Source organism: Hoplias malabaricus, chromosome 1, assembly GCF_029633855.1.
Source record: "Hoplias malabaricus isolate fHopMal1 chromosome 1, fHopMal1.hap1, whole genome shotgun sequence".
Classification (NCBI taxonomy): Eukaryota; Metazoa; Chordata; class Actinopteri; order Characiformes; family Erythrinidae; genus Hoplias; species Hoplias malabaricus.
In genome coordinates this window covers 49,595,261-49,622,759 of record NC_089800.1, presented here as the reverse complement: position 1 = coordinate 49,622,759, position 27,499 = coordinate 49,595,261, and the positions used below count along the sequence as shown (strand labels likewise).

General features: G+C 41.5%; 1 protein-coding gene across 1 annotated transcript in view; it reads left to right on the top strand.

Annotated features, from left to right (window-relative positions):
- The first annotated feature begins 863 nt into the window (after positions 1-863).
- Positions 864-27,499, top strand: part of LOC136709423 (LHFPL tetraspan subfamily member 6 protein) — a 78,635-nt gene continuing 51,999 nt past the window's right edge. Inside the window, exons 1-2 of the mRNA XM_066684647.1 lie at positions 864-1,165; positions 2,871-3,409. Of these exons, the coding sequence (XP_066540744.1) occupies positions 3,025-3,409 (385 nt within the window). The 5' untranslated portion in view covers positions 864-1,165; positions 2,871-3,024. The remainder of the gene's footprint in view (positions 1,166-2,870; positions 3,410-27,499) is intronic.

Below are 27,499 nucleotides of genomic sequence, written 5' to 3'. Positions count from 1 at the left end.
TCCTCACAGACAGTCACACGGAGGAAACCCACACAGACACAGGGAGAACACAGAGCACCCAGAGGAAACCCACGCCGACACAGGGAGAACACATCACACTACTCACAGACAGTCACTCTGAGTGGTTCTTGAACCCACAACCTCCAGGTCCCTGGAGCTGTGTGACTGCGACACCACCTGCTGCACCACCATGCCACCCTTATTTATATTCTTATTATATTTTATTATTATTTTGGCTATATTGTGGTTTTTGTCACCATAAAAAATCAATTTTCTCCCCAGGTTCAGTTTCTTAGATGAGATAAAATACAACAGGTGCATTATCTCCTTTAATAAGGTGGAGAGAAACAGTCCCATACCATGACATTTCCACCACAGTACTTCATTGTAGCTGTTCTTACGGACACATGCACGTTGAAGATGAGATCTGAAGTTGAGATCTGAAGCCAGGATGGAGCTGAGCTGACTTTTCTCTTATCACCCAAATATCATCTACTTTATATGCTGTTAATCTGATGGTGGCAACTGTTGTGATTTGCCAGGTTTTGATGTTAGGAGTCCCATTTTCTGTATCTTTAAAATGTCTTTCTTAGGAACCAAGTGGATATCCATATCAATCATGTTCTGCTGGAAAACTGGAAACACCATCAATGAAATGTGGTCTCTTACTTTTGAGGACACTTCCACTCCACTGAAAATGGTACACTACGTTGGAGACTGAAGTTCAACGCCTGAAATTGTGTGGGGGAAAACTCAGAGAGAGAGCTTGGGACGCTAGCCCTGCCCCCTGTGGGCGGAGATGTGTGTGAGTGATGGCCCAGCGAAGACTGGGAGCCTCCGGCTGACTTCTGCCTTCACTCCTTGGCTGAGTGTTGAGAGAGGAGCACAGGAGTGAAAGAGTGTTTGTGTATGAGAGAGAGAGAGAGAGAGAGAGAGAGACTTCGGCACTTCACGTCTTCACTGAGCGTGGAGAGAGGAGCGAGAGAGACTAGCTCCATTCGCTGGTGTTAAGTCGAGGGGACGTATTTGTGGGGGACTTTCCCGGTTCGTGGACTCTCCTCCTGAAGCGAACACTAGCGGACTGTTCTGGGGGAAAGTTTGGGTTTGGACACTGTCATGGCTTTGCTGACTTTTACCTGAGACTTTAGACGGATTCATTTATCATGTAAGTTCCCTCAGTCTGTGCCCTGAATTGTGTCTCTTAGTTTTTCTTAGACTTGACGTTACGCAGTGTTTTGTTTTATATTTACTGCGAGCACAGTTCTCTTCTGAAGACGCTTGATAAGTCGTACATGTAATTTGTTCTCTGTTTAGTGTAAAAGATGTGTTCTTTTTATGCACTACATCTGTACAGTGTTTTCGACTTCGCGAGTGTGGCGCGCTTACGTTAGCAACCGATTTGCATAAAAATGTTGCAGGAGCGAATATATAATAAAAACAGCAGCTCTACATTTAATTCCTGAGTGTGTAAAACAAACCAGCATAAAATGAAAAGACAACAGTAAACAGAATAAACTTTCCCCCCCATCCAGTCATGGATTAACCAGCTAAAACCCATCTCTGGTATTCAAATCCACATTTTTAAAAGTTATTTCCAAGAACCAACAGAGTTCTAAATGTAAATACACATTCACCTTTATTAAGGATTTGTGAATTTATGCATTTAGCCCCCCACTCTCTCCACTTACCGTCTTTGCCACTTTCCTGCAGTTCAATAGCCCCTCCTGTAATTTACGTGATTGGTTTCTTAGGTTTGTGATGTAAGAAGTCCAAGTTGTCTGAATCCGCCTCTTTGTGACTGACTTTGGAACACGGCAGCTGTTTACATCACTTATGATTATTCTTCTAGTGTATAAAAAAAACACCACACTGACACGTTAACAAGGATAAAAACTCGATTCTCTTTGGAGGAGCTCTTTAAAATGGTCAGCAGAAAGTGGCGGACAATTATGCAAAGAACTCCTGCTCTGTGGAGTATGAAAGCAAACGGCTGCTTCACCACTTTTCCTACATTTCATTGGAGGAATATCCAGCATTCAAGTATTTGATGATCTTAAAGAATAGCACTCTGTCAGCACTATGCAATGTATGAGAGTGCCAAAGCGTTTAAAGCTTTAAAAACTAATAAAATGACTTAAAAGTATATAAATCAATTCCAATAGAGACAGGTTATAGTTACAGGGATTCACAAGCAGCACCTTGTACCGGTCCAAATGAACAGCATCGTGTACAAGCCGTAACCTGTCAGAGGTCTTCAGGAGTAACAGGGGGGGCTTCTAAGAAAAGTTTAAATTTCTCAATCTTAAAAGGGGATGGTGTCCATTTTTCGAGACTGCTTCATCATTCCACCCTCAAGATGCCTTTAAGGTCATTCACTGTGATTCAGATATGAACTGGTTCATTGTGGAAACCTACTGATGTGAATCTCTTTACAGTGGTGGTGATAGAAGTTATAATGAACTAACAGCAGTTAATTGTAAAATGGTGGTAAATGATAATAATAAAAAAAAAATTTGGGGAGGAATGTGGCTTTAATTAATTAATGAATTGATGTATTTATTTAACAATTAAGAACATCTCTAAACAGTTCTATTTTAGTTTATTAGCATTTTAATCTAATATAGTACACCTTAAGGTTTTAGATATTTGGCAGAACTATCTTTGAGCAAAGTCTCAGAATTTTTGTTAATATTTTATGTAACGTCTGGTTATGATGTTGCTTTAAGAGCAACACAATCATAGCAATTTATTTACTCAGAAATGTGGGACATTGGGTGGAAGCCTCCTTTAACACTTTCCACATTGTGAAGTTAAACGTCATCTGAATTTGTACTTGTATCAACAGCCCGTTTCTTTGTGTCTACATCTAGGGAACTGGAGGCAGTGAGAGGAGGATCATGGTGAGATCTGTGTGGAGATAGACCTCATCCCCCTAGTTTTCCAGAGAAACGAAAAAGGAGTAAAAGTTTGTTCATACTTAGCCTTTGGGAACTCTCTTTTATATCAGACGCCTCTTTCCTCGTCATGGCTTCCAGTTTAACATGTGTAGGGCTACTGTGGGCCCTGGTGTCTCTACTCAGTGCTGCGGCATCCTGTGTGGGCTTCTTCATGCCCTACTGGCTACTGGGTTCTCAGATGGGGAAGCCTGTGTCCTTCGGCACGTTTCGGCGCTGCTCCTACCCAGTGCGGGATGAGCAGAGGCAGGCCACGGTGATGCTGGAGCAGTGTGGCCGCTACGCCACCTTCCAGGGCATCCCCAGTGTGGAGTGGCGTGTGTGTACGGTGGTGACGGGGACAGGCTGCGGTTTGCTGCTGCTGGTGGCCCTCACGGCACTCATGGGTTGCTGCGTGTCCGAGCTCATCTCCCGCGCCATTGGACGAGTAGCAGGGGGCATCCAATTCGTTGGCGGTGAGTGAATTACTGGTGGATTCTCTCTGACCCTCATAGTGTGACCCTGATTTCTAACTGTGCAGTGGTTTGACAGACACAAGTCCATACTGGCTTTTATTGATTACTGTTGAAAGGGAGCTTGTTTCATCTCTGAAGACTTTATCTTGCTCACAGTGTACAGTATATTACCCTGGCTCCCACTGAAGGAAAAGTTTGTCAAAAAAAAAAACTAAACAAAAAAAACTTACCTCCAACATTTTTCTTTTTTGGTATATCACAAGAAATAAAGGATAATTAAGGTTTATAACAAGTAATACAAACTTCCCAGGTCATCACACACACAAACAAGTATTGACTAAACTTAGGCTGCTGAACCTACACCTTGGAAATATGTGTATAAACCTCGAAAAGCATGTTTCAGTAGACCCTATTAGCAGACATATCACATTCCTCATAAGACATTGTTCACATTGTAATGAAAGGCTATCCAGTTCTAAGCTGCATTGCCCTTCCGCCTCTCACACTCACTGTGGTTCAGAGAGCATTGATTCTCTAGCCTTTCCTGTTATTCCGGGTGCCTTTTTCTCCAAATCGTATTAAGCACAATGCGGAGGGATCCTGCATCATTTTAGACTGGGAGCTTAGGGCTGTAATTCCAAACTCAGTGTGCTAGGGTCCTGCCCACGGCGTGACATAATAGCCTTTTATTTTTTCCCCCTCTCTGCTCGCCTGAGCGATTCTCCAAGCACAATTGCAGATTTGAAACAGGCTGCGTGGGGTGTCTTTGAGGAATGCTGACACTTGTTTCTGTTCTCCTTCCACGGCTTTGCTTCCAAACTAGGAAGCGTGGAGTGTGTTGATCATAAAGGACAGTCTGGATAGCTGTACGTGACAAAATTGGACAGCGACTTCAGATGAAAGTAAAAAGCTACAGCTTTGATCATGATGTGTACGGTCTCGATCATGACCCAGGCAGACGCTGGTTTGGAAGCACAGCTGTGTGTGTCTTGAAAAGTTTGTGCTGTCTTGCTAAGTGAAATTATAGACTTCGTTTGTTTATCTGGGAATCTTGAAAGTATAAGTTTTCACTTGCTGGATGACAATGAGAAAAATAAACACGTGTTGTTTACTTTTAAAATGACCTTTGTGTTAAATGACAATGTCAACGGATCAAGTTTAAGTCTGGCATGGTTGGGAATGTACAGCAGCTGTTAGCCAAAGCAGCTAACTGTGGCTGCTAACTTTAGAATTTATTGTGTGTCAAAATTATGTGCTGTTATGACGGGGACCAAAATTAGAATGACTGAGATTCTCAGTAGCTGTTGGGTGCTTGTGTGAAGAAGGTAAATTAACACATTAATTAGCACCCTTCAGAAGCAATGTGAAGAATGTGCTTTCACGCGGACTGAGAGCGAAGTTGGGGTGAGCAGGGGTTTGTCGGTAACAGCACTGTTAACCCTTACAAGCAGTGAAATAAATCTTGAAATAATGCAGATTCAAACATTTCAGTTAGTATTAGGAAAAGTTGTGGAGTTGTGACTTGCATATAATGAAATATATAATAGTTTTGCAATAAACACCGCTTTTCTATTCGTAGGCTTTAAGACATATCAAGCAAGACAGAAGTACAGACTAAAACCTCTCGTAATATAATCACATATGCTAAGTGAAATGTTGTTAGCCATCATGGCGTCAAGCATTATGACATCATTCATGACACTTAAAGATAAAGTTACCATGCCCCTATTATATCATTAGACATAATAAATCTTAATCTTAACCACTTATAACAGTGTGGGACATCTAACCTCTCATATGTAGCAGGTTGCACGCAAATTAGCCATGCATTCTTGGAACTATGTGTAAAATGTAATAATATATGTAATTAAAATGGCAATAATAGACCGGTTACAGCCAAATGGAACAAAAATAATGACTCTAGACTTTAAATCATTTAAAAGATTGTGAATCACTGCTGTAACACACTGCTGGAAATTTGAATAACAATTAGCTTTTCTGAATACACCATGCTCTCTTGCGCTTTCTCTCTCTCTCTTTTACAGTGCTTGGAGAAGAGTGGTTTGCCTTCTCTGTGTTGATTTAGCAATGCTGTCTCTCCTTCACTCTAACTCAGCTTGCACACACACACACACACACTTATAATGTGGCTTGCCACCCTGCCATTAGCTAGTCACTTTACAACTGTGTTAAATAGAGGCAGATGACTGCTGACAGCTTTAGCCTTACTGCTCCACCACTCAGGCTCTTTAAGCTGCATGCATGTGCTTGATTATTCGGCTCATGTCCTGATATGCAAGTCTCGTGTATTAATCCAGCGAAGAGGCCTTTGAAGTTTGCCCTCATTTCCCAGTGCACCGTTGTCATATAGGCCAGTCTGGAGGAGGTGAGGATGCACCTGATCTCAAACGAGTGCATTCTTCCTTACAGGCATAGTGTCAGCTGTCACTTCTCCTAGACTGTGAATGGGAAGCGACATAAAAGAGGAAGACAAAGGTGGCAGAATACTGCAGAACGCATCATTACGGCATGCTAATAATAGAAGCGCTTCTATCATGAAGTCTGTTGGGGGTCTTGACTCATATAGTGTGGCATAGCGGATTATATAAGCAAATGTTAATCAGAGTCTTTGTTCAAGCAGATAATTAGGCATTCCTTTTTCCATAATTTGGCTCCTGAATTAACGTGACACACTTTTGTTCTTACAGTAGCTCACTTCAGTGGAGGTTTGAATATTTGGTTTGCATGCAAATAGGGGGATATCATCACAATGCTGAGAGAGGAAGCATATGTGCAAGCTTGCAACCTTTAATAACACCGGGACTGGGAATAATCATCACTTTTGGAGCAGGGGTTTTCAGGTTAGTCAGGGATTTTTGAACCATGCAAAAGTTTTTGTGCTCTGTAATTGGCCCAGCATGGATAAATCTAGGGGGTGGGTGCCTGAATTATAAGTGTTGCTGAGGGTGGAAAATGACCACCATCTACCACCTTGCCTCAATGAAAAGAATATTCATGTGTTTTTTTCTTAGAATAAAACATGTTCCAAAAAAACATAAAGGTAAACATAAACATACACACAAGACACTAGAAAAGTATCTCAATACTTTGTCATTAAAAACGATAAAATACCTATATAATTAGGACCGGTATTTCCAACAAGTGCAACAGGGGGGGCAGTGTGCACCCACAGCACTTTGCCTACTGTCCCTCTCTTAATTATTTAATTCTAAAATGATTACATTTTTAAATTATTTAAAAAAACACAGTCAAAAAAAAAACAGTTGAGTTTCTGTACAAACCGTAGCTATGTTTTATAGAAAAGAATCGCTGGTAGCACAACCAGGTAGAACACCAGGACTGACCATGAGCATGAGAGACATCTCTCTCTCCGCAGATTCTCTGCTCCCTGAGACGAAGTGGCTCATATGTGAATGTGCAAAAAATGCTGCCAAGGACACATTTGCTTCCTTTCGTGTTGAGTTTATTCCTTTTTCTTAACTCCTGAACTGAGATCACAATTGATTGAGGCATTCGATTTTATACAAACAGTAAACACGTCTTATGGATGTATGACATGGGGCCGAAGGCGCGATTGGACCCAGAAATGGCGAAACTTCCAGCGTGGCGTCACACTTAACAAACAGATTTCAGCGATTTTGCCGACTGCCCTCAGCTTGTTGAGAATGTACATTACTTTTCCTGATGTTTTATGTTTTTGCGATGGTATCGTTTCAGTATCAGTATCGAGATATATAGGCAGGTATCATATCGAAAGTCATAATTTTGGTATCGTGACAACACTAGTCTGGGGTTCAACCTCTGTTCACTCAGCTTCCAAATGACCTCACTCTGTCACTGCATGTGTAATTTAATTTGATCTGTTCTGTCACTGGAGCCCTTAATGATGTGTTAATGTGAAATGAAAATGCAATCAGTGATTGTATCTGTCTGGTGTCAGCCGAAGGAGGATTGGTTCCCTATTTGTGTCATGGTTCCTCTCAAGGTTTCTGCCTCTTGTTCTAAAGAGTTTTGTTGCCTCAGTTAGGTTCACTTTGGAGCTAGGACCTGGAATTCTGTGACAGTGTGTACTGAAAAAGCTCTAATTAAATGTAACTGAATTGAATTGAAATTAATTGATTAATTGTGGGGTGGTATGGAGGCTCAACAGATTGTCTCAGTCACACAGCTCCAGGGTCCCCTCTCCGAGTGACAAGTCTGTGAGGTGTGTGGTGTGTTCTCCCTGTGTCTGCGTGGGTTTCCTCCGGGTGACTAGTCTGTGAGGAGTGTGGTGTGTTCTCCCTGTGTCTGCGTGGGTTTCCTCCGAGTGACTAGTCTGTGAGGAGTGTGGTGTGTTCTCCCTGTGTCTGCGTGGGTTTCCTACGGGTGACTAGTCTGTGAGGAGTGTGGTGTGTTCTCCCTGTGTCTGCGTGGGTTTCCTCCGGGTGACTGTCTGTGAGGAGTGTGGTGTGTTCTCTCTGTGTCCACGTGGGTTTCCGCTGGGTGCTCCAGTTTCCTCCCACAGTCCAAAAACACATGTAGGGGGATTGGCGACTCAAGTGTGTCCGTAAGTGTGTGTGTATGAGTGAATCTGTGAGTGCGTATCGCCTCCTGGGCTTGTGCCCAGTGATTCCGGGTGGACTTCGGACCCACTACGACATTGAACTGGATAAGCAATTACAGACAATGAATGAATGAATAAATGATTAATTGTGCAGTCTTTATTGCCTATACATTTATTTTAGTAGTTCATAATGTAGTAGTAGCTACATTAGTCTTTAAATTATGTAATGTCACATTGCCACAATGTCTTTGCCTCTCTTTTCTTAAATCTCAGCTTAAAAATTTAAAGAAGCTGTTTTACAATAGTTTGATTTGCCTTTAATTAATTATTATGACCCCCCCCCCCCCCCCCAGAAAAAAAAAAAAAACACTTTGAACTGTAAAGCAACCTTGGGCATGAGAAAGGCCCTATATTAATTAAACATATTATTATTATTATTATTATTATTATTATATTTATTATAATTATTATTATTATCCATCCATCCATTATCTGTAACCGCTTATCCAATTTAGGGTCGCGGGGGGTCCAGAGCCTACCTGGAATCATCGGGCGCAAGGCGGGATTACACCCTGGAGGGGACGCCAGTCCTTCACAGGGCAACACACACGTTCACTCACACACTCACACCTACGGACACTTTCGAGTCGCCAATCCACCTGCAACGTGTGTTTTTGGACTGTGGGAGGAAACCGGAGCACCCGGAGGAAACCCACGCGGACACGGGGAGAACACACCAACTCCTCACAGACAGTCACCCGGAGCGGGAATCGAACCCACAACCTCCGGGCCCCTGGAGCTGTGTGACTGCGACACTACCTGCTGCGCCACCGTGCCGCCCTATTATTATTATTATTATTATTATTATTATTATTATTATTTTTTTTTTTTTTTTTTTTTTTTTTTTTTTTTTTTTTGCTCCACTGTAAACCTAAAAAAATACTCAGACACCAGGCATGTTTTGTGTGCATTGTCTACATTTGATATGAGTGAGAAACTGTAGAGTGTGACATTTGAACTAACTATCATTTTGAACCCGATAACAACATGATAAATGAACCTGCAGTGCCATGGGGAAACAGAGGTAGAATGACAGTGAACTAGAGTGTAAGGCAGTGTAAACTACTGAGAAGAACAGTGACCTTCATGTTAGAACCTCGACCACTGTGTCCTTCTCGTACCTATTGTCCTCTCCTAATGTTCCCTGTCCGGTGGATTTGGCAGCGATAGTAAACACAGAGCCTCCCTATGGCTTCTCCTCCATTCATCTGCTGTTCTGTTAACCCATAACCGATGACTCCTCCACGTCTCATCAGTAAAACGGCCTGGATGGGATCCTCTCAGCCGCGCTGTTAAAAGGGCATTCTTTGTTCTGTCTCAGATGACTGATGCTTTTTGGTTTGAGGGGCTTGTTGAGGGGGTTTGGTAGGAGGGGGTTGATATATAGTTAGAACCCTTCAAGGCAGCACAGTTTTATGTTCCTGCTGTGGTTAGGAATTAATGTAACTGCCACGAGACGATAATCTAAGCTCAAAACATGCAAATGAGTTACGCAATACATTTCTTTACGCAGCCTGTGTGTCGTGCCCCTGGCGTACATCTGTAACTAAACGCTGTTCTTCCATCCGGATCAAGTGCCGTGAAGGAGCATGTGTTTGTACGACTGCAAATGCATTTGTTAGTGTCTCATCTTCTCATCACCTGCTTAATATGATTACGACAAGTCACATGAATATGGGAGAAACAGTTGCCATGGTTTTCACACAGTTTGACTGGTAACACTTTTACTGTAAGGCAGTGCGCATAAGAATATATGTCACTTATATAAACATTTACATTCATGTCATTAGGGAGATGCTCTTATCCACGGTGAGTTACAGTTGATATCATGTTCAGTTATACAGGTGAATATAGCGTGAAATGTCTTGCCCAAGGACAGTTATTGGTGTGATTTCCCAACCCTAAATTTCTTTGTGAGGACGGCAACAGTGTTTCCTACTACACAACATCAACCAGCCAAAATAAAGCTTATTCCAGTATGTGGCATCAGTCATAATTCATTCATTCATTCATTCATTCAATATCTGTAACCGCTTTTCTAATTCAGGGTCGCGGTGGGTCCGGAAGCTACCCAGAATCACTGGGCGCAAGGTCGCAAAGTCGTCATCAGTCATAACGACTTTGTCAAGTTGACATTACAAGTTTTATGCAAGTGTTTTGTAGCCTTATAAACTACATACAGAAGTTTAACCATAGTCCCTCAGAAGCTAAAATACAGTCCCGCAATCAAATGCTCACAGCAGCGTGGTCTCAGTGCGAAGCCCATTTCCAGGACTCATACAATGTGTATGAAATATACAGTACTGTGCAGAAGCCTTAAGAACCTAAGATAATGACATATATTTATTAAACTAATGCCTTCTCAGTGAGTGTGGTGCTTATATAAAGTTATATATAAATACAGTAAATAAAAAAAAAAATACAATAATATAAAACAAATAAGAAATATTAGATTTTTTTTCTATGAAGTAGTAGGTGAGAGTGAGTTTGAAGAACAATGTTTTGTTCAGATTCTTCTTGATTTGTATGAATTTGTTAAATCAACAGCACACATTATTTAAAATCATTATTTATTAACCACTAAAACTAGGTAATGGATGATCACTTCAGATAATACAGACTCAACAAGGAGAGATTTGGTAAAAAATAAAGCAACACATTCACACACAGAGTATAACACTGGAATAATGTGATTTGGTTTTATTCTAATGTTGGGTGTTATTTGTTGTTTGTTTGTTTGTTTTTCTAGCAAATAAACACTTACTGCTCAGATAAATAGCTTTTTAAATCTCAGTCTCTGGCGCCTAAAACTTTTGCACTGCACTTCACCTTTGTATAATGTGTACAAAATATAGCTTGTCATTTCGGGGTGTACATGTGAGTTGCTGATGTCTACACAGCATCAGTTGGGGACTGTCCTTAAGCCTTTAACCCTAAGCATGACCATAAATATAACAATAATACTAAGCCTAATCCTAATTCCAAGCTCTGAAATGTCAGAAGGGGTGGAACATTCTCCTTCGATGAATAATACACAGCTTGTGTGGATTTAGTAAAACGCCACCAGTGCGCAGGACCTGAATGTACAATAACTATGTATCATAATGTAGCCATGTTACAAATATCTTAAGTGCTCTTTTTTGTGTTATATATAATATTTGGAGAGCTGGTCCCAGAAGAGCGGAAGCTGTTGTTGAAAACTAGGTGAGAAAGTAGCTACAAATCTTTGAGTGCTTTCTAAATTAAACACTTTCTGAAGGTGGCAGTGTTCAGAACAGTCTGAGCACAGTGTGTGAAATGGGTATTTCAGGCTGTGTATGGTAAGTACATTTTTATGCTTTCATGTTGCCTGCATGAATATTCATATCTGTTTTAATGCCAGTTTGCCTCCTATGACCCGTTTTCTGAACGTTTTCCATGCATCATACGGATGAGACACGCATTACAGTTGATTTCATCTCTGTCCCTGAATTTGTATTAAACGTGGGTTTAGTAGTGATTTGATTTTTTTTTTTTTTTATGTGTAGTGGAGGGAACAGTCTGTAGCCTGTTCCCTCTGTGTTATGATTGTACATTAATATAAAATGTATCTGGCTCATGAAGGCCTAAGCAAAATGACGCAACCCAGTGCACCAGTGATTTTCAGTAAGTTATTTCAGAATGGTTACTTTGTATGAAATCAGTCCCGCCCTCAGCCATGCATTTGCAATGGAGACCATCGCCCTATCTCTAACAACCCTCTGGATGATTGACCAATGATTGATATTAAGGTGAAGTTGGCATCAGGGCTGGGCAGTAATTAGCTTGTCTACACTGCTACCTTCCAGCCTCTCAGGCTGCTAAACTGAAGGATTATTAAGTCACTCGTGAGAAAGCACAGTCTGTGCTTTCTGAATACATTTACTTGGCTCAGCTCTGGGGGTGTTTGCATCTCTAATGCAGATGGAAAGGTGTCCAGCATTCTGGAGACCAAGCTAGACATTGTAGTGCAACAAGTATTGTACAAAGGCTTTAAACTTAAAGGAGACATAAGCACCGTCATGTCACAAATGCTTATGAAAGTGATAATAAAATTGTTTATTATTCAAACATTATTTGTCTAATGTTCGACTCTCATGAGGTAATGAACCAGTTTAGGTTCCATAGAGTGGGCCACTGCATAAGTGGTTAAATGATCTTTTAAAGGAACACTATGCAATATTTCTACCTTAAAATTACAGCTTCAAAATCATTGTGATGCTTCATTGACCTGTGATAGGGAGAACCGAGCCCCTGTCATTGCTACTCTGGGCTTAGCACTGCAGAAAATGCACTATGTAACTTTTGGAGGAGGGGAGGGTAGGGACCATCCACTACAATTTGTTTCAGTACAGTGCTGTAAAAATCATTTACACAAGACGGAGCCCAAACCTTACCTAGTGTTCCTTTAAATCAGTACAGTAATATTTTAACCTTGTGAATGTGGCGATAAGTTTTCCTCCCAAATTTCTGCCCCACCTCTCTCTCTCTCAGCACTGCGTAAAAGTGTCAGGGGCCCATGGTTATTAATATCTGGCCTTATTTCAAGCAATATGTTCCGTTTCAATTCACCTTTCACCCAGTTAATTCTTTTCCCTGTTTTGACCTCTCCTCTCTGTCCTCTGGCACTCCTTGTTTAATATCTCTCTCTCTTTCTCTCTCTCTGGCCATATTTCCTGTTCATTCTATTCTCTCTCTCATCTTTTCTGCCTGTGTATCTCTCTCCTTTTCTCCTCCAGTGGTGTGTAGACTGAAGCTTTGACTGTTGAGAACAGGAGCACAGTCTACTGCAGTCTGTAGAGAGAAAAAATGAGAGAGAGAACGAAAGAGAAAATGAGATGGACAATTGTGAGAGTAAGTGAATGAGATGGACAGAGAGAGAATGAGAATGAGATGGATGAGGGGGTGAGAGAGAATGAGAATGCGACAGGGAAAAGGACTGAGAGAAACAGAATGGATTGAACAGGGAAGGAATGAAAATGAGATGGAGGGTAGATAGGAAGGTGGCGAGACAAAGAGAGAGAGAGAGAGGGAGAGAGAGTACTAAAAGAGCAAGTGAATCAGACAGACGGGTCAGAGAGCCAGTGTGGGGCGGAATGTCCAGCTTCAGCAGGGATTTGTCTCAGTCAAACAGGAAGTCTAGAGCACTAAAGGACAGACAGGAAGTGTTATTTCAGCCCATTCAGAGGTTAAATCCTTGTTTTGGGCAGCGCCGGGCCAAGGGCAGCGTGGTCACTGCACCAATCCTCTCTCACTCTGAAATAAACTTTGCCAGTGTAAGGGGATTGTTATTGCACAGCAGACCTTCCAATTACCAAGACGTTGTGGGGGAAACCGTTTCATAGCTGAGCACAGTTTTGGGAACTTTGTGGTTGTGATTTTTGTTTGAAAGGCTTATGTAAGCAAACTTGAAATTGCCCAAAAACCAAGAAACTGCCAAAATGCAGGTGACCCGTTAACCCCTTAAATGACACACTGATTACTCTGTCTGGAAAACCTTTCAGTTGTGTAGCACAGTGTAAACTTACTGCAACTCACTTGAATTATTTGTGAAACTCACTTTAAAAGTTTTAAAACCCATTTGCAGTCTAAACTAAACTATTCAAAAAAATTTTATAACACGATCCCATACAAAACTGTTATTGAGAGATAATGATTCCAGTTCAGGGCCGGAGCCTACCCAGAATCACTGGGCACAAGGCAGTGTCACAGGGCGACACACACTCACACATTCTCTCACACCTATGAACATTTTGAGCAGCCAATCCATCTACCAACGTGTGTTTTTGGACCATGGGAGGAACAATCAGAAGAATAAAGATACACTACACATGTTAAATGCAAACTGCATTTAATTACACAAGTTTTCTTATGTAAAGCCACACAGGTGTATTTTTTGCTCATTTATTTAGCAACTACTATAAAACTTAAATATTACATAAACATAAATATTACAGTGAGGCATTGAAGTGTGAGCCTACATGTACAACCTTAGAGTTCAAGGGGTTAAGGTTTCCTATAATTTATTCAGCTGATGGAAATGCGAGGGTCGGCATAGTGTCAGAGATAAACATACGATGGTTTGTATGATCAGTGTGGGTGGAATGACTCAAGAAATCTTAGGAGTTTGAGAGAGGAGTCGTGGCCCTATCTTGCCAGTGTATATTGGAATATACAAAAACAAGACTGACTTCAAGTTCCCTCACTTCAGCTGAACCTTACTGCATTGAATTTACACACTCTGCATAGCTACATAATACAGACCTTAAAAATATAGGCTTAAACAGCACTGATTTAGATCATTTTACAGCCATTAAACCTTAAGTCTAGACAGCGATTCAAGTTAAGGCAGGCATGATAACTATTTAACCCCAGAATAAAATATGTATTATATGAAAATGGCTGTTTTTCCAGACATAAAGGAATTCTGACTGGGGTGTGGAGAATAGGATTAAGATCACAGTGTTTTAGGAAACTTCTTTGGTGCCAGGTATAATATTCTTTGATGGATACTGCAATAAATGAAAGCATCTGTTTACTGGAGCCAGCTAAATCTTTTATATGATGGTTAATCAGAAGGTACGCCGAAGCAACATGAGAATATTCACATTCATATCTGACTTTACTTCGGGAGAATGAAATGTCAGAAAAGCCCAAAGCACTTAATGGTGCATCCCTCCATTTGCACAGTGAATCCCAGTCTCAGGATTTTCAAACACGAACCAACCACAGACAAGGCACAGTTGACTTAGTTGCCTTTCAGTGGAGACAAAACAATGTACAGTATTTGCTGTATTTGTGTTTCATTTAGCTCTTAGAACTCCTGGAAGAATTGCAAAAATCATGATAAAATGTGTCCTCATCTACTTAGGAACACAAATGTGGTACTGATTCAGAGTTTAGAATTTACATTTTCAACAGAACTTTCTCAAATTGACGATTTCTTAAGAGTGTCATGGTAAATTACAGTATGCTTTTCAGAGCAGATGGTGGATATCGTCTGTATTTCAAGAGTGCCAAACAAAGGCATGTTTCATTAGAAAGAGAGCATGATTAGTCCTGCTTAAACAGATTTAAATAAAGCCTGTAAACTGCACGAGCATCTGGGCTTTAGGCTGCTAAGGCTGGAACGATAAAGCAGCTGAAATTGCCGTCTTTTTCGAACTTGCAGTTCCACCTCACATGGTCCAGAAGTTATAGCAGTGTACAGGTGCTGGAAGGTACAGTGAGTACCAGCTCACAAAGTCGAACAGCACGTCCGAATTGGAAGACGATTGTGGCTTCATTAAACTTCAAATCTTTAACTTCATTGAAAATGTAATGATGTTAGGGTTCATTGAGTGTTCATATTAGAGAGTTAATAACATGTTAACTTTGACATGACTCATTAAAATGCTTATCCTCTATTGCAAAATATACCATGATATTATTCTTCCTCCCTATCACCCAGCCTTCGGTAAACACCAGTGAGTCTACGGCTAGACACATTCACACCGTGACGGCTTTCTTCCTGTCGCACTTGAGCAAGTTTTGAAAGCAGACACAACAACCCTGATTTACTCAGATAAGTCCAGAAACACTGTGATTGGATTTAACTGTGTTTCCTGTGCGTGATCAGAGTGTATGCGGCCTGTGTGGGTAATTGTTTCTTGGCTTTGGGGTGAGAGAGTGTGTGAGGCAGGTGAGTAAACAGAGCAGTGTGTGCTATGAATGCAGTACAGGAAGTCTGCCAAACAGCTGTTTTTTTTTTCAAGCCTGCCTTTCAACTCTTCTGCTGCCCTTTGGAGTTCCAGGCATGTGTTTGACAAAGTGTGTGGGGGGGGAGTACAGTCTTTGAACAATAGCCTCAAAGAAAATGCAGAGAAAATGAGCGCTATACTGATGGAGTCGTGGCTTACAGAAGCTGTTTCTTAAAAAGCGAGCACACCGTCAGTGTGTTCAGAAAGTGCCTGTCTTAACTTCATTTTTGAACTCGTCGCTGAGTCAGTGACCTCACTCTGAAAGTTTTTACTTCCACGTCAACACTCACTCTGCATCGCTGAGATCAAGAGGATATGCTCAGATCCGCATTGTTAACGTAGTCTAAACAGTATGATAAGGAACTGTCAACTCAAAACCTTGTGTTACAGCACTTTTGATATATGTGAGAATGTTTCTGACAGATAGATCCATAGAAATGCAGTAAAGTTACAAGCAATGGCCTTAAATTAAAGACTCCCTCCAGTGAAAATCAAGAATTATCCTCAGTGCAGTGCTGTTTATGAGTTAAAAGACATATCCTCATGGGCATTAGAAGTCAGAGTCTGCTTTTAAATTGCTGTTTTACTAAATCTCATATGGGCAAATTCAGGCAGCTGGAGTTTCTGACCTCATAGGTCTTAGGAACCAGTCCTGTCAACTTGGAGGGAGGGGCTTTAGAGCTGCGGGTGGGTGGGGATAAAAATGGGAACTATTTGCATATTCATAGATTGGCACATACTCTATGAATTAAATTGTGGAGAGTTAGGCTACATCTAGACACCTTTAAGGCATTATTGAATTATTTTGACATTTTTGCAAATATCTTATCTAAATATGCCATTTTGATGAAAAGAGGTTTTTAGAGGGATAATCAATGACCAGATGGGGACTTTATTTCAACATTTATTTCGATTCTACTTACTGTTGGCTTTCCCTTTGATCAAAATCTACTTTTTCCATAATGTATGCATTTTAATAAACTAAATAAAAGCTGCCAAAGCAAACTATTTTTGAGAAGAAATCAACGTATCAACACATTATTCACCTGTTCAGAGCACAGCGATTTAGCGCCACTCATTCACACAGACGTTTAAATAATATTTAAGTGCTGACAGCTTTTGGAATGAAATACTATACTGAGTAGCCAATCAGAACAGAGCTCATTAACATAGATCAGTCTTAAAGGCACAAAAACCAAAACGGCCTGTTTCATTTTAAACAGAGGATTGCAGATTATCAGTAAACAATGATCATGACTGCTTCTGGTAAAAACGGCATACGAAGAATGGGAATAGACCTCAGAATTATTATATAAATATAAGAGAACTTTAAGAAAGTTATTTTTCCTCCAGATTCATTTGCTGTTGCACAGATTGTGTTATGACTGCAAAGATGTGATAAAATACAACCATTGATAACAGAAACCTGTGATCATTGAAAGATAAAGCCTAGTTGGCGTGTTTGTGTTTTTGTATATGAGATTATTCAGTGTGCAATACTCCAGTGCACTGTTAAACATGTGCAGGACTATGACACAGTAACTGTCTGAGCCAGAATGCCACAGATTCCTAGTCTGTTCATCTGAAAAACCTCAAGCTTATAAAATCACAGCATGCTTTTTCGTTATTGTATATTTTTATGTTCACCTTTAAATGATGCATAAAGAAAACCACTGAAGGTTGAAGCTGCATGAAAATGTGGTTAAGGTTTGCTCTTAGTTCTCAGTCAAGTGAATAGAAGCTTAATGAAGCTTAAAGTCTAATCTCCTTGATATCAAACCATGGCCTTTAAAAAGCAAAATCTCTGCAAGTGGGTGCTTAAATATTTTCAAAGGAAATATAGCTTTAAAGGTGCAATAAATAAAACTGTACTCAATAATTTTCAGCAGTGGATCAAACAAGTAAACTGATTGAATCATAAACCTCCTCAGTAATATACAGCATTAAAGCATAGCCTTTTTGAGTGTATATCTGCACATCACATATGAATTTAACACAATTATTAATTCATGAAGTTTAGCTGCATAGTTCTCCTCAGTGTGTAAAACATCGGCCAAATTCTTTTCTTCCAGTGCTGGAGAAAACCATGCTCTGGCATAAAAACCTGATTGCTTACTTTCTCCTTTAAGCATCAGTTTGGCTGAGTTAAGCTGAAAAATGGATATCTTTTCGCAAACCCCCACCATAAACTATGTGTACTGCAGACAAAGGGGCGGAATGGGGAATGAGTTCTCTTATTCTCGCCGGCCTCTTCCACCTCAGCCAGTCCCGCGAAGTTTAATCTCTGTCGGACAGCAGTCGGGTGGGCTTGCCGTATTACAGGATCTTGTTTCCATGGCAGCAGGGGGTCACCAGCCTTGGTGGGTGTGCAACAGTTGGAGATGAACAGATCTGTGGCTACTTCCAGCAAACTATCAATAAATCCCCCATTAACCAAGACGCTTTAAGAGAACAAGACAGAGAAACAAACTCCAAAATAGGTCTGGAAATATGTGTTTGTGTATATATAAGCAACAGTTAACAATTAACTTTGAACACACCCTGGAGGGGGTGCCAGTCCTTCACAGGGCGACACACATACACATATTCATTCACACACTCACACCTATGGACATTTTTAAGTCGCCACTCCACCTACCAGCGTGTGTTTTTGGACCGTGGGAGGAAACCGGAGCATCCGGAGGAAACCCACACAGACACAGGGAGAACACACCACACTCCTCACAGACAGTCACCCGGAGGAAACCCATGCAGACACAGGGAGAACACACCACACTCCTCACAGACAGTCACCCGGAGGAAACCCACACAGACACTGGGAGAACACACCACACTCCTCACAGACAGTCACCCGGAGGAAACCCACACAGACACTGGGAGAACACATCACACACCTCACAGACAGTCACCCGGAGGAAACCCACGCAGACGCAGGGAGAACACACCACACACCTCACAAACAGTTACCCGGAGGATACCCACACAGACACAGGGAGAACACACCACACTCCTCACAGACAGTCACCCGGAGGAAACCCACGCAGACACAGGGAGAACACACCACAAACCTCACAGACATTCACCTGGAGGAAACCCACACAAACACTGGGAGAACACATCACACACCCCACAGACAGTCACCCGGAGGAAACCCACGCAGACACAGGGAGAACACACCTCACAGACAGTCACCCGGAGGAAACTCACACAGACACAGGGAGAACACACCACACTCCTCACAGTCAGTCACCGGGAGGAAACCCACACGGACACAGGGAGAACACACCACACCCTTCACAGACAGTCACCCGGACAGGAATGTTTTTGGACCGTGGGAGGAAACCGGAGCATCCGGAGGAAACCCACACAGACACAGGGAGAACACACCACACTCCTCACAGACAGTCACCCGGAGGAAACCCATACAGACACAGGGAGAACACACCACACTCCTCACAGACAGTCACCCGGAGGAAACCCACACAGACACTGGGAGAACACACCACACTCCTCACAGACAGTCACCCGGAGGAAACCCACACAGACACTGGGAGAACACATCACACACCTCACAGACAGTCACCCGGAGGAAACCCACGCAGACACAGGGACAACACACCACACTCCTCACAGTCAGTCACCCGGAGGTAACCCACACAGACACTGGGAGAACACATCACACACCTCACAGACAGTCACCCGGAGGAAACCCACACGGACACAGGGAGAACACACCACACCCTTCACAGACAGTCACCCGGACAGGGACTCGAACACACAACCCCCAGGTCCTTGGAGCTGTCTAACTGTGACTGTATACATTCAGTTAAAATGTATTAGATGAGCCTTTAGGGGGCAAGGAACACACAACATTACCAAAAAACATACTCATGAATCACTTGGAAATGATCCTTAAAGTTGTACTGTTAACACAGCCCTTTCTAAGCAAAGAACAGTAACCGAATTCTTAAGGTGCACATATTGTACCAGTTTTCCACAAGTTGTAGATCATAATGGAATGCCTTTGACATGGTCAAAATATTACAGGGCACTAACACCACAGTAGCATTCTCCCAGTGTAATAGCCCTGTTTACAAGGACTGGTTTCAGTGCCTGTTTAGTGACAGCTCAGTTGAGCGTGAGAATCCAGGAGTGATGAGCAAAGAGCAGAAGCTGTGGGCTGTTGTCATTTTTACTTGGTTCTGTTTTATCTGTTATTGTTTTCACCATGTTTAATCTAGGGGTGAGAGTACGGGTGGGAATCACATGGCCTCACACGATACAATATAATTACTATATGTTGCCCTTGATATCGATGAATCATTTTATTCCATGTTTACCAACAAAGGCAACCCACATAAAAACTGATTGACTGGTTTCATTTCACAGTTTGTGGGTTGGTAGGTGCTTACGATCCCCAAATTAATGTGCTAATGCACTCAAAAAGTGTCTTTTTCCCCCCCATAATATGTGCCCTTTAATCATTCAGACTAAGAGAATGTCATTAGCCACTGTAACTCTGCCCCTTTCTTCCAGTAATTTGTTAGTTTCTGGCAAATATTTGCATTACAGTCTTTGCACAGCTAGCTAATTACTCAGAAAGGCTTTCATAAATCCTCTTCTTCAGCCTTCCAGCAAATCAGCCCCAACCGTTCACAGTCACACTGAAGTTATAAGGAGTTTTTCAGAGGTTTTATACAGACATCCATCTTAAAGGTATGGCAACAGAAACAGCCTGATTAACTCTAAGGTTGAAAGAGGTTGGAAAATGGTGCTTCAATTATATTTGTTGTGTATAAACATGGCGTATGGGCTTTTAAAAAAGTATTAAGGATTATGAGGACCATTTTCTGTCATTTTTTTTGCAGTGTTATTGTTTTATATCAGATGCAGACGGCAAAGACAGTATCTGGTGAAACGACTAACGTCCAGCCAAAAATATGCACGCACAAATAAAAACTGAGAGACTTCATATAACTGCCGAACTGATAAGGCAGGAGACTTAATCCTTAAAGTGTCGAAATGAAACAGCTGGGTTTATAAAGAACTGGGCCCTGAACGCATCACAGAGCAAAGCTAATGCTAGAGCAAAATGTCAAAGTGAGTGTTTAACACTTTCTTTATCAGTGAAGTGAATTTTAGTGCTTTTATATATGAATAAAACTTTGAAGTGTCTGGAATACATGTAGATTCACTTATCCTCCACATTCAGTGGAGCTAATGTTTGGCTCATTTATGTGTTAGTGTGTGTATCTGTATGTGCATGTAGCTAGCATTGCAAGGATAATATTGATATCCCCAGCACTGCTGGTTGAGTCATTGACCCTTGGTCTGACCACCCACCACGCTGAAACACGTGGATACTTAGCAGCAATAACTTGAAGCGCAGCCTCAGTAGAGACCTATAGACTTGTAACACAAGAGCTGTGGAATGCTGCCTGAGAACTGAAGCACGCTCAGTAAACACACACAATCTCAAGGCCTGCCTGCCTTATAAGTGCATGTTTCCATACTGCTATTTCTGTAGTTCGAGTAGGGCTGCACAATAGGACACAGTACTCTACTGACATTACAATAGCCTTTAGAAGATTTGTAACTTTGATGTTTCGATACTGTTACGTGATTATACACTGAGTTACATGGTAAGTGTTCCATTGGATTTACATTCTATATGTAACAGTTCAAGTTTTCTAGCTTCGTATTACTTTAATTTTAATTTTAATTTTACTTGAAATACATTCAGATCAGTCATAACATTATGACCCCCTCCTTGTTTCTGCACTCACAGTTCCGCTGACCGTGCAGGAGCACGCTGCAGTTCTACAATTACAGATTTTAGTCCAGGGGTCCCCAATCTTATTCGCAGTGGGCCAGTGTGGGTGCAGGTTTTCATTCCAATTTGCCTCTTTTTACTCTTCTTGCCCACAATGGACACAGATGTGATGACCATGATGATGTTCTTCCTTTGGTGTGTTCTGCATGGGTTTCCTCCCACAATGAAATATACAGGTTACACAGAATTGTCCACAGCTGTGAGGTATTGTGTGACTGGGTGAATATATAAATAATACACACTGATAGACTGGATACAGGTGCCCTGTCCAGGGTGTGTTCTTGCCTTTCACTCAACGATTCCAGGTAGGCTCCAGACCCACAACAATCCAGTGTTGCCTGAGTAGGAACTGTTAGATCAGCTTTGTTTCACAGAGACAACTTAAGGTGGCGCACCGTCTGTTGTTAGTTCAGCCATATTTCACATTCCTTGGTGGTAGATCATCTAGTATTTGTTTTTAAATATAATTAACAAGAAAAATACTGATGCTGGTGGTATATATTATGAATAAAACTTTGTGCTCCTTTTCTCATATTTTGTGTACAACACAATCACATAATAAAAACCAAATGTAAACATGTAAACAAAGAAGCACCAAAGCTTCTCCAGACCTTCCAATGACAAGGCTGTGTATTTTGGGTTTTCCCGTTTTTTAAATGCTAGAAACACCTTTGTGACAATGGCTATATTGCTAATGGTGGTCCGGCAAAACTAGGCATGCCAAGTTTCTCTTTGCTCTTGTTTTAAATAGTGTAATATTACAGTACTAACTTTTACAGAATCTTTGACATTTACGGGCTTATTATTCATAAGATATACCCCAGTGACATTTTCACATTTTAAATATCTGCTCCACACACACACCAAAAAAGCTTGAGACTCTACTTTATTACTTGAGTCTCAGTGTTACTTGGGATCAGACTGTAGGAGAGACAGTCAGGCTGGAGTATGAAGATAATGATAAAACGGGAGTCTTGGTTTCACTCTCAGAGAGCCAAGCTGCACTGGCTCAGTTTGAAGCTGTATTTTTAGCTGGAGTGAAAGCTGAAACCAGGAACTCTTTTAGAGCCTTTCTTCCCTCCCCTCTTTCACCTGTCTAAAGAACTGACAGGAGCTTGAACGCCCCGCTCTCTTTCGTGACCTCTCACTCTGACTGCCTGGTCCTTTTTCACTGGCCTGGGTCCACTCTTTTTCCTTCATCTCCACTAATCCTCTCCCTCGGAAACACATCAAACTCTGAGCTTTTCCCTCTGCTCTACTTGTCATCACACATTGTAAAATGTTTGTCAGGCCAACGGAGTATTGCTGAAACACAAGAAGAAAGATACCATCAGAGGGAACAGAACAAAGGGTCTTTCTCTCCTCTCATTTCTCTCTCTTTCTCGTTTGCTTTCTCTTTTTTATGTCTAGCTCTCTCTCTATCCCTGACTCTACATTTCCCCACTGTCTCATACCTTTGTGTTTTAAAGAAGCATTTGATGAAGGTAAGGAGTTCCAGAAAGTTGGGGCAGTTGCTCTGTTTTTTTGCAGTTTGCTGGAGTAAGTGTGAATGCTTCCTTTCGAACTCTGGTGTGCATTCTGGTGTGAATTAATTCTGGTGCGGCTTGTCTGAGGTATGAGCACAATACAGAACAAAGGCATCTAAAATAGCCAAACATGGGGTGTGAAGTCACAAGGTGTGACAATAAATGCACTGAGAAGGAACAGGGTGCTTTGGAAATAGCAGTGTACCTTCTTTGGTTTGTGCAGCAGAGGAAATTTTTGTACTTTTTTTTTTGACTCCTTCATTCATTTTACAACCACTTGCTGTGTTTCTAGTTGGTTAAAACACCACCATGTACACACTACCCTAATAAGTTCAGAAAGCCTGACTGCATCTGCATTTTAGTTTGATTGTATATTCATCAGTGTGATTTTCTTGTTTGCTCCAGTCCAAGGAAACCGAACTACAAACTTGCCCTTATAAACCCCCCATCCATCATGGACAGCCTGAACTTGGGTACAGCTAACCGACCTGAATCAGAGCCCTAATTAGCATGATGCAAGTAATGAAGGTAATAGAAGTGCAGAAAGATAGAAGAGTGCAAGTCCATGGGGTCTCACAGCCACATTTTATGGTGATTTTATGGGAACACTAAGGTTTCAAACTACAGCAAAAGGACTGACTGGAGAATCATCAACAGCCTCTAAGTGGCCGCAGAGTGGGCAGTGATGGCTGACCTGGTACCAATTATTATAAATCCTGTTTTCTTAGCATTTAGTTTTCGAAAATCAGTACTCAACTAGAAGTGTAACTCCTGGACAGCGGAAACCAGTGTGGGAGATATAAATGATTTTGTGGGAGTGATGTTAAGATCTGAATATCATCAGCATAGCAATTTGAAATTTGCTATGGGCCGTAGTGATTAATAATCCCTCTCTCTCTCTCTAATAACCCCTGCTATAGTAGAGTTTCTCACTTGTAATGTGTGAGTTTAGAGTTTGTGTTAAGAGCTAAGACAGAAGTGAAGCTCCACACTGGATCATTCTCTTACAGTTTGCTTGCTGTTGATGGTATTGTGCTGGAAAAAGCTAATGCCCAAGTGGACCACAATGTGAATAAAATTACTGTCACTATTTATGCACATTTTTGGATTAGGGGAGCACAGAAAGATAATGTCTGGGGGGTGTAGCTGGTTTCTGTTGACAGTTTTAAGATGGCATGAATTGAGATGGACAACAATGACAACTTTCAAAATATTGCTCATCTCCACTCTGCCTTGTATATGTCAACATCAGAAAACCATAGAACTGTGATATGATTTATGGGTGCAGCTGTGACCTAATGGCCTGGGCTTGTTACCGGAAGGTTGCTGGTTCTATCCCTGACGACTGATTCCTGATGGCTGAAGTTCCCTTGAGCAAGGCACCCAATGCCAAACTGCTCCCTGGGTGCCAAGAATGACCACTAACTACTCTGTGTGTGTGTGTGTGTTCACTGTCAAGAATGAGTTACAAGCAGAAGTCAAATTTCGTTGTGCAATGACCATGACGCACTTCATTTAGTCACTGATTGTTCTTCCATTTTCATTTAAGAATTAAATTTAGGACAGAGACATTTAATCGTCAAACTACATGGTGTGTGGAAAACTCAAATTGATTAATTGAGCTATTTTTAAGGTGTACCCATTCCTGAATATGTATAATATCCCTAAACCACCACTGACCAACAGAATGGGGGAATCTAAAGCAAATACAGATCTAACCTTATGTTACATGCCAAGTGCCAAAGGTTGGCTAGAGGGCTATAAAGCATCTAAGCCCTGAACAATCTTCTTTGGAGTGATGTATTTGGGATCAGCTGGAGAACGGATAATGTTTGCCCTTGTGACTCTTGAGGCCAGATCTTGAAACACTGGCAAATGTTGTGCTTACGGAACATGGACCGACTGTCATGAGTTAGGCTTTGGTTACAGCATGTGTTGTGTGGGCCAGACATGGGTCAAATGTCAGCTTGGCCCAGATTTGTCCCAAAACATTCCATATCTAGCCCGTATAAGGTGGACTTAGGGCTGAGGTGAGGAAACCGGACTGAATCAACACTATTCAAGGCCAAAAGTGGGCCATAAGAGAAGGGCAGAGGTGCCACATTTGGGCCAAGCATTTATTGTGAAGTCTAAAAGCTGTTACTGCAGCAAAGACAGGACAAACTCCCTAATGATATTCCTCATTTCAGAAGAAACATTGGATAAGAAGATGATCACAAGCTTTTGGCCAGACACTGTGTGTTTCTCACTGTAAAGTTTAAACCGTGAAACCCAGGCTTGTTGTTATATAACTTAACTGATCATTTGAAATGGTGTTAGCTGCTGCTGGTGATGTATATTGCTGTTGCTTTTTTGGAGTGTACTTGCTCAGTGGAAGTGAAGTTTTTGTTTTGCTTCTGTGTTTAAAGTGCCTCTCGTGGTCGTGGTACATGTGTTTGTAAAGTCAGAGTGAGAGCTGTTTGGCAGTCTGGTGAGCCGGGCTCAGCCAGGTGCTTTCACTCCAACTGAAGTGTTTTCCCTTGTTTTAATTTAGTGCTTGTGGTTCTGGAGCCTGGTGCGACATACAAAGGAAATCCCCCCAGTGCACCGTCGCGGTGTGTTGTTGCTGATGAAAATATCCACTCTCGTTTTTCATCTCCATCCTCCATTACGTTCAACTATAATCAAATCTTCTGATGCGGAGCGTCCCCCCACCCACCCACACCCCAAAGGAAGCCGATGAAAAGCCTGCTGCCCTAGCACATACGCCCTCATTCGCATTCCTTAAAGACCATCAAGGGCTGTAGAGCATTCATTACCTGGCTTTGGTCTGATTGGTGCTGGACTAGTACAAAAGCTTGAACTGACTAGTGATGTTGATGCTGGAGGATTGGACACACAACAAAGCAGTGTATACTCTTATAATGCTTCTTCGGAGCGATGGCATCGAAGATCCACTTTTGGATTGATTCCCACGTTTAAAACTCAGTTCTTGCACAACGCTTAAACAATAAATCCTGGAGAGAGACTGAGGATATGAGAAACAGCAGGAGGCTGCAGCAAGCTGTGCCTACACTTCACTTACGTCGATTTTAGCGTAGCACTCGGCACAAAGCAAATTTTGATTTTTGCAACATTCTCTTTTCTTTTTGTTTTCATCTGTGGTTTTTGCAAAGAACATCTGTCAAATGCTATGAATTTCAGAGTTTTTCTGTGGTATCATCAGTGCATATCACCGCTGCCTTCCTCACGATAGACCTGGGTTGATTCCCAGCTTGGGCAGGTATACACTATGCCCTATGAATAGGAGTCCTTGGCTAAAACTCCTAACTTTGCATCAGGTCGTATAACTAAATAGCAGCAATTGAAGCTATGAACACTTCACTTTTTGGCATCCTTAATTTTAAAAGTTAACTCTGGTGTGCTGTTAGCTTCATGGATTGATCCACAATGAAGTTATCATTACTTATGGAGAGGCAGCTCGTTGTCAGATGTAGTGGTGGCTGTGCTGGACGTGCTGTCTCCGCTGAGATGGCTGAGGACTGGATCATTAGCTAATCTGTCACTGTGATGAGAATTCCATTAGTGGTGTTTTAGCATTCTTAGCATTCTGCTCAGTGCTGCTACCTCCTCAGCCTATTCTCACCCACCCACTCCACTGCTGCAGGCCTGAACACCAGCCCATCCATCATCTGACCAGAGGGGCTGACACTCCACAATGGGAATCAGGTTTGAAAGGGACATCGGACATGTCGCTGATTGATTCGGGCAATAAATAAAAGATGTGGAGGTTTAATGGCTTGACTTGACTTAAAGACTTCACGTGGACTGACAGTCTGTCCACAAATATTATTCACTCCTATTTATTTATACGGCGAGTTTTTTTCAATTATGACCAGTAAGGCTGGACCTTAGGATGGTAGAGCTGCCTCATTTAGCGTATGATTTCACGCTTGTAGAATATTCATAACCCTACGAAGAGAAGTTTCATTTCTAATCAAACTAATGGTTAGTCAGCAAACAGATGCGGAAATAATAGTTTTGTTCAGTCCTAAGGAGCCATATATCACTGAGATGGCACAGTGTAGTTTTATATTATTTATATAGTTCACTGTAATGTGCAGAAAAATGTAATGAAATTTGTAAACTGATATTTTATTGACTTGGATTTGCTGAAATGTTTTTGCACACAAACACTTGTCTTTGCCTTTTTGCTTCACACTGAAAGAAACGGTTTCAGTGTTCAGTCTGTACCTGGCGTATACAGAACATACATGATATGTCTATCACAATGTAATTTAAAACTGATTATGATAAAATTGTGGAACTAATAACAGCTGGTTTAATGGAAATCTCGTACATTTCCATTTT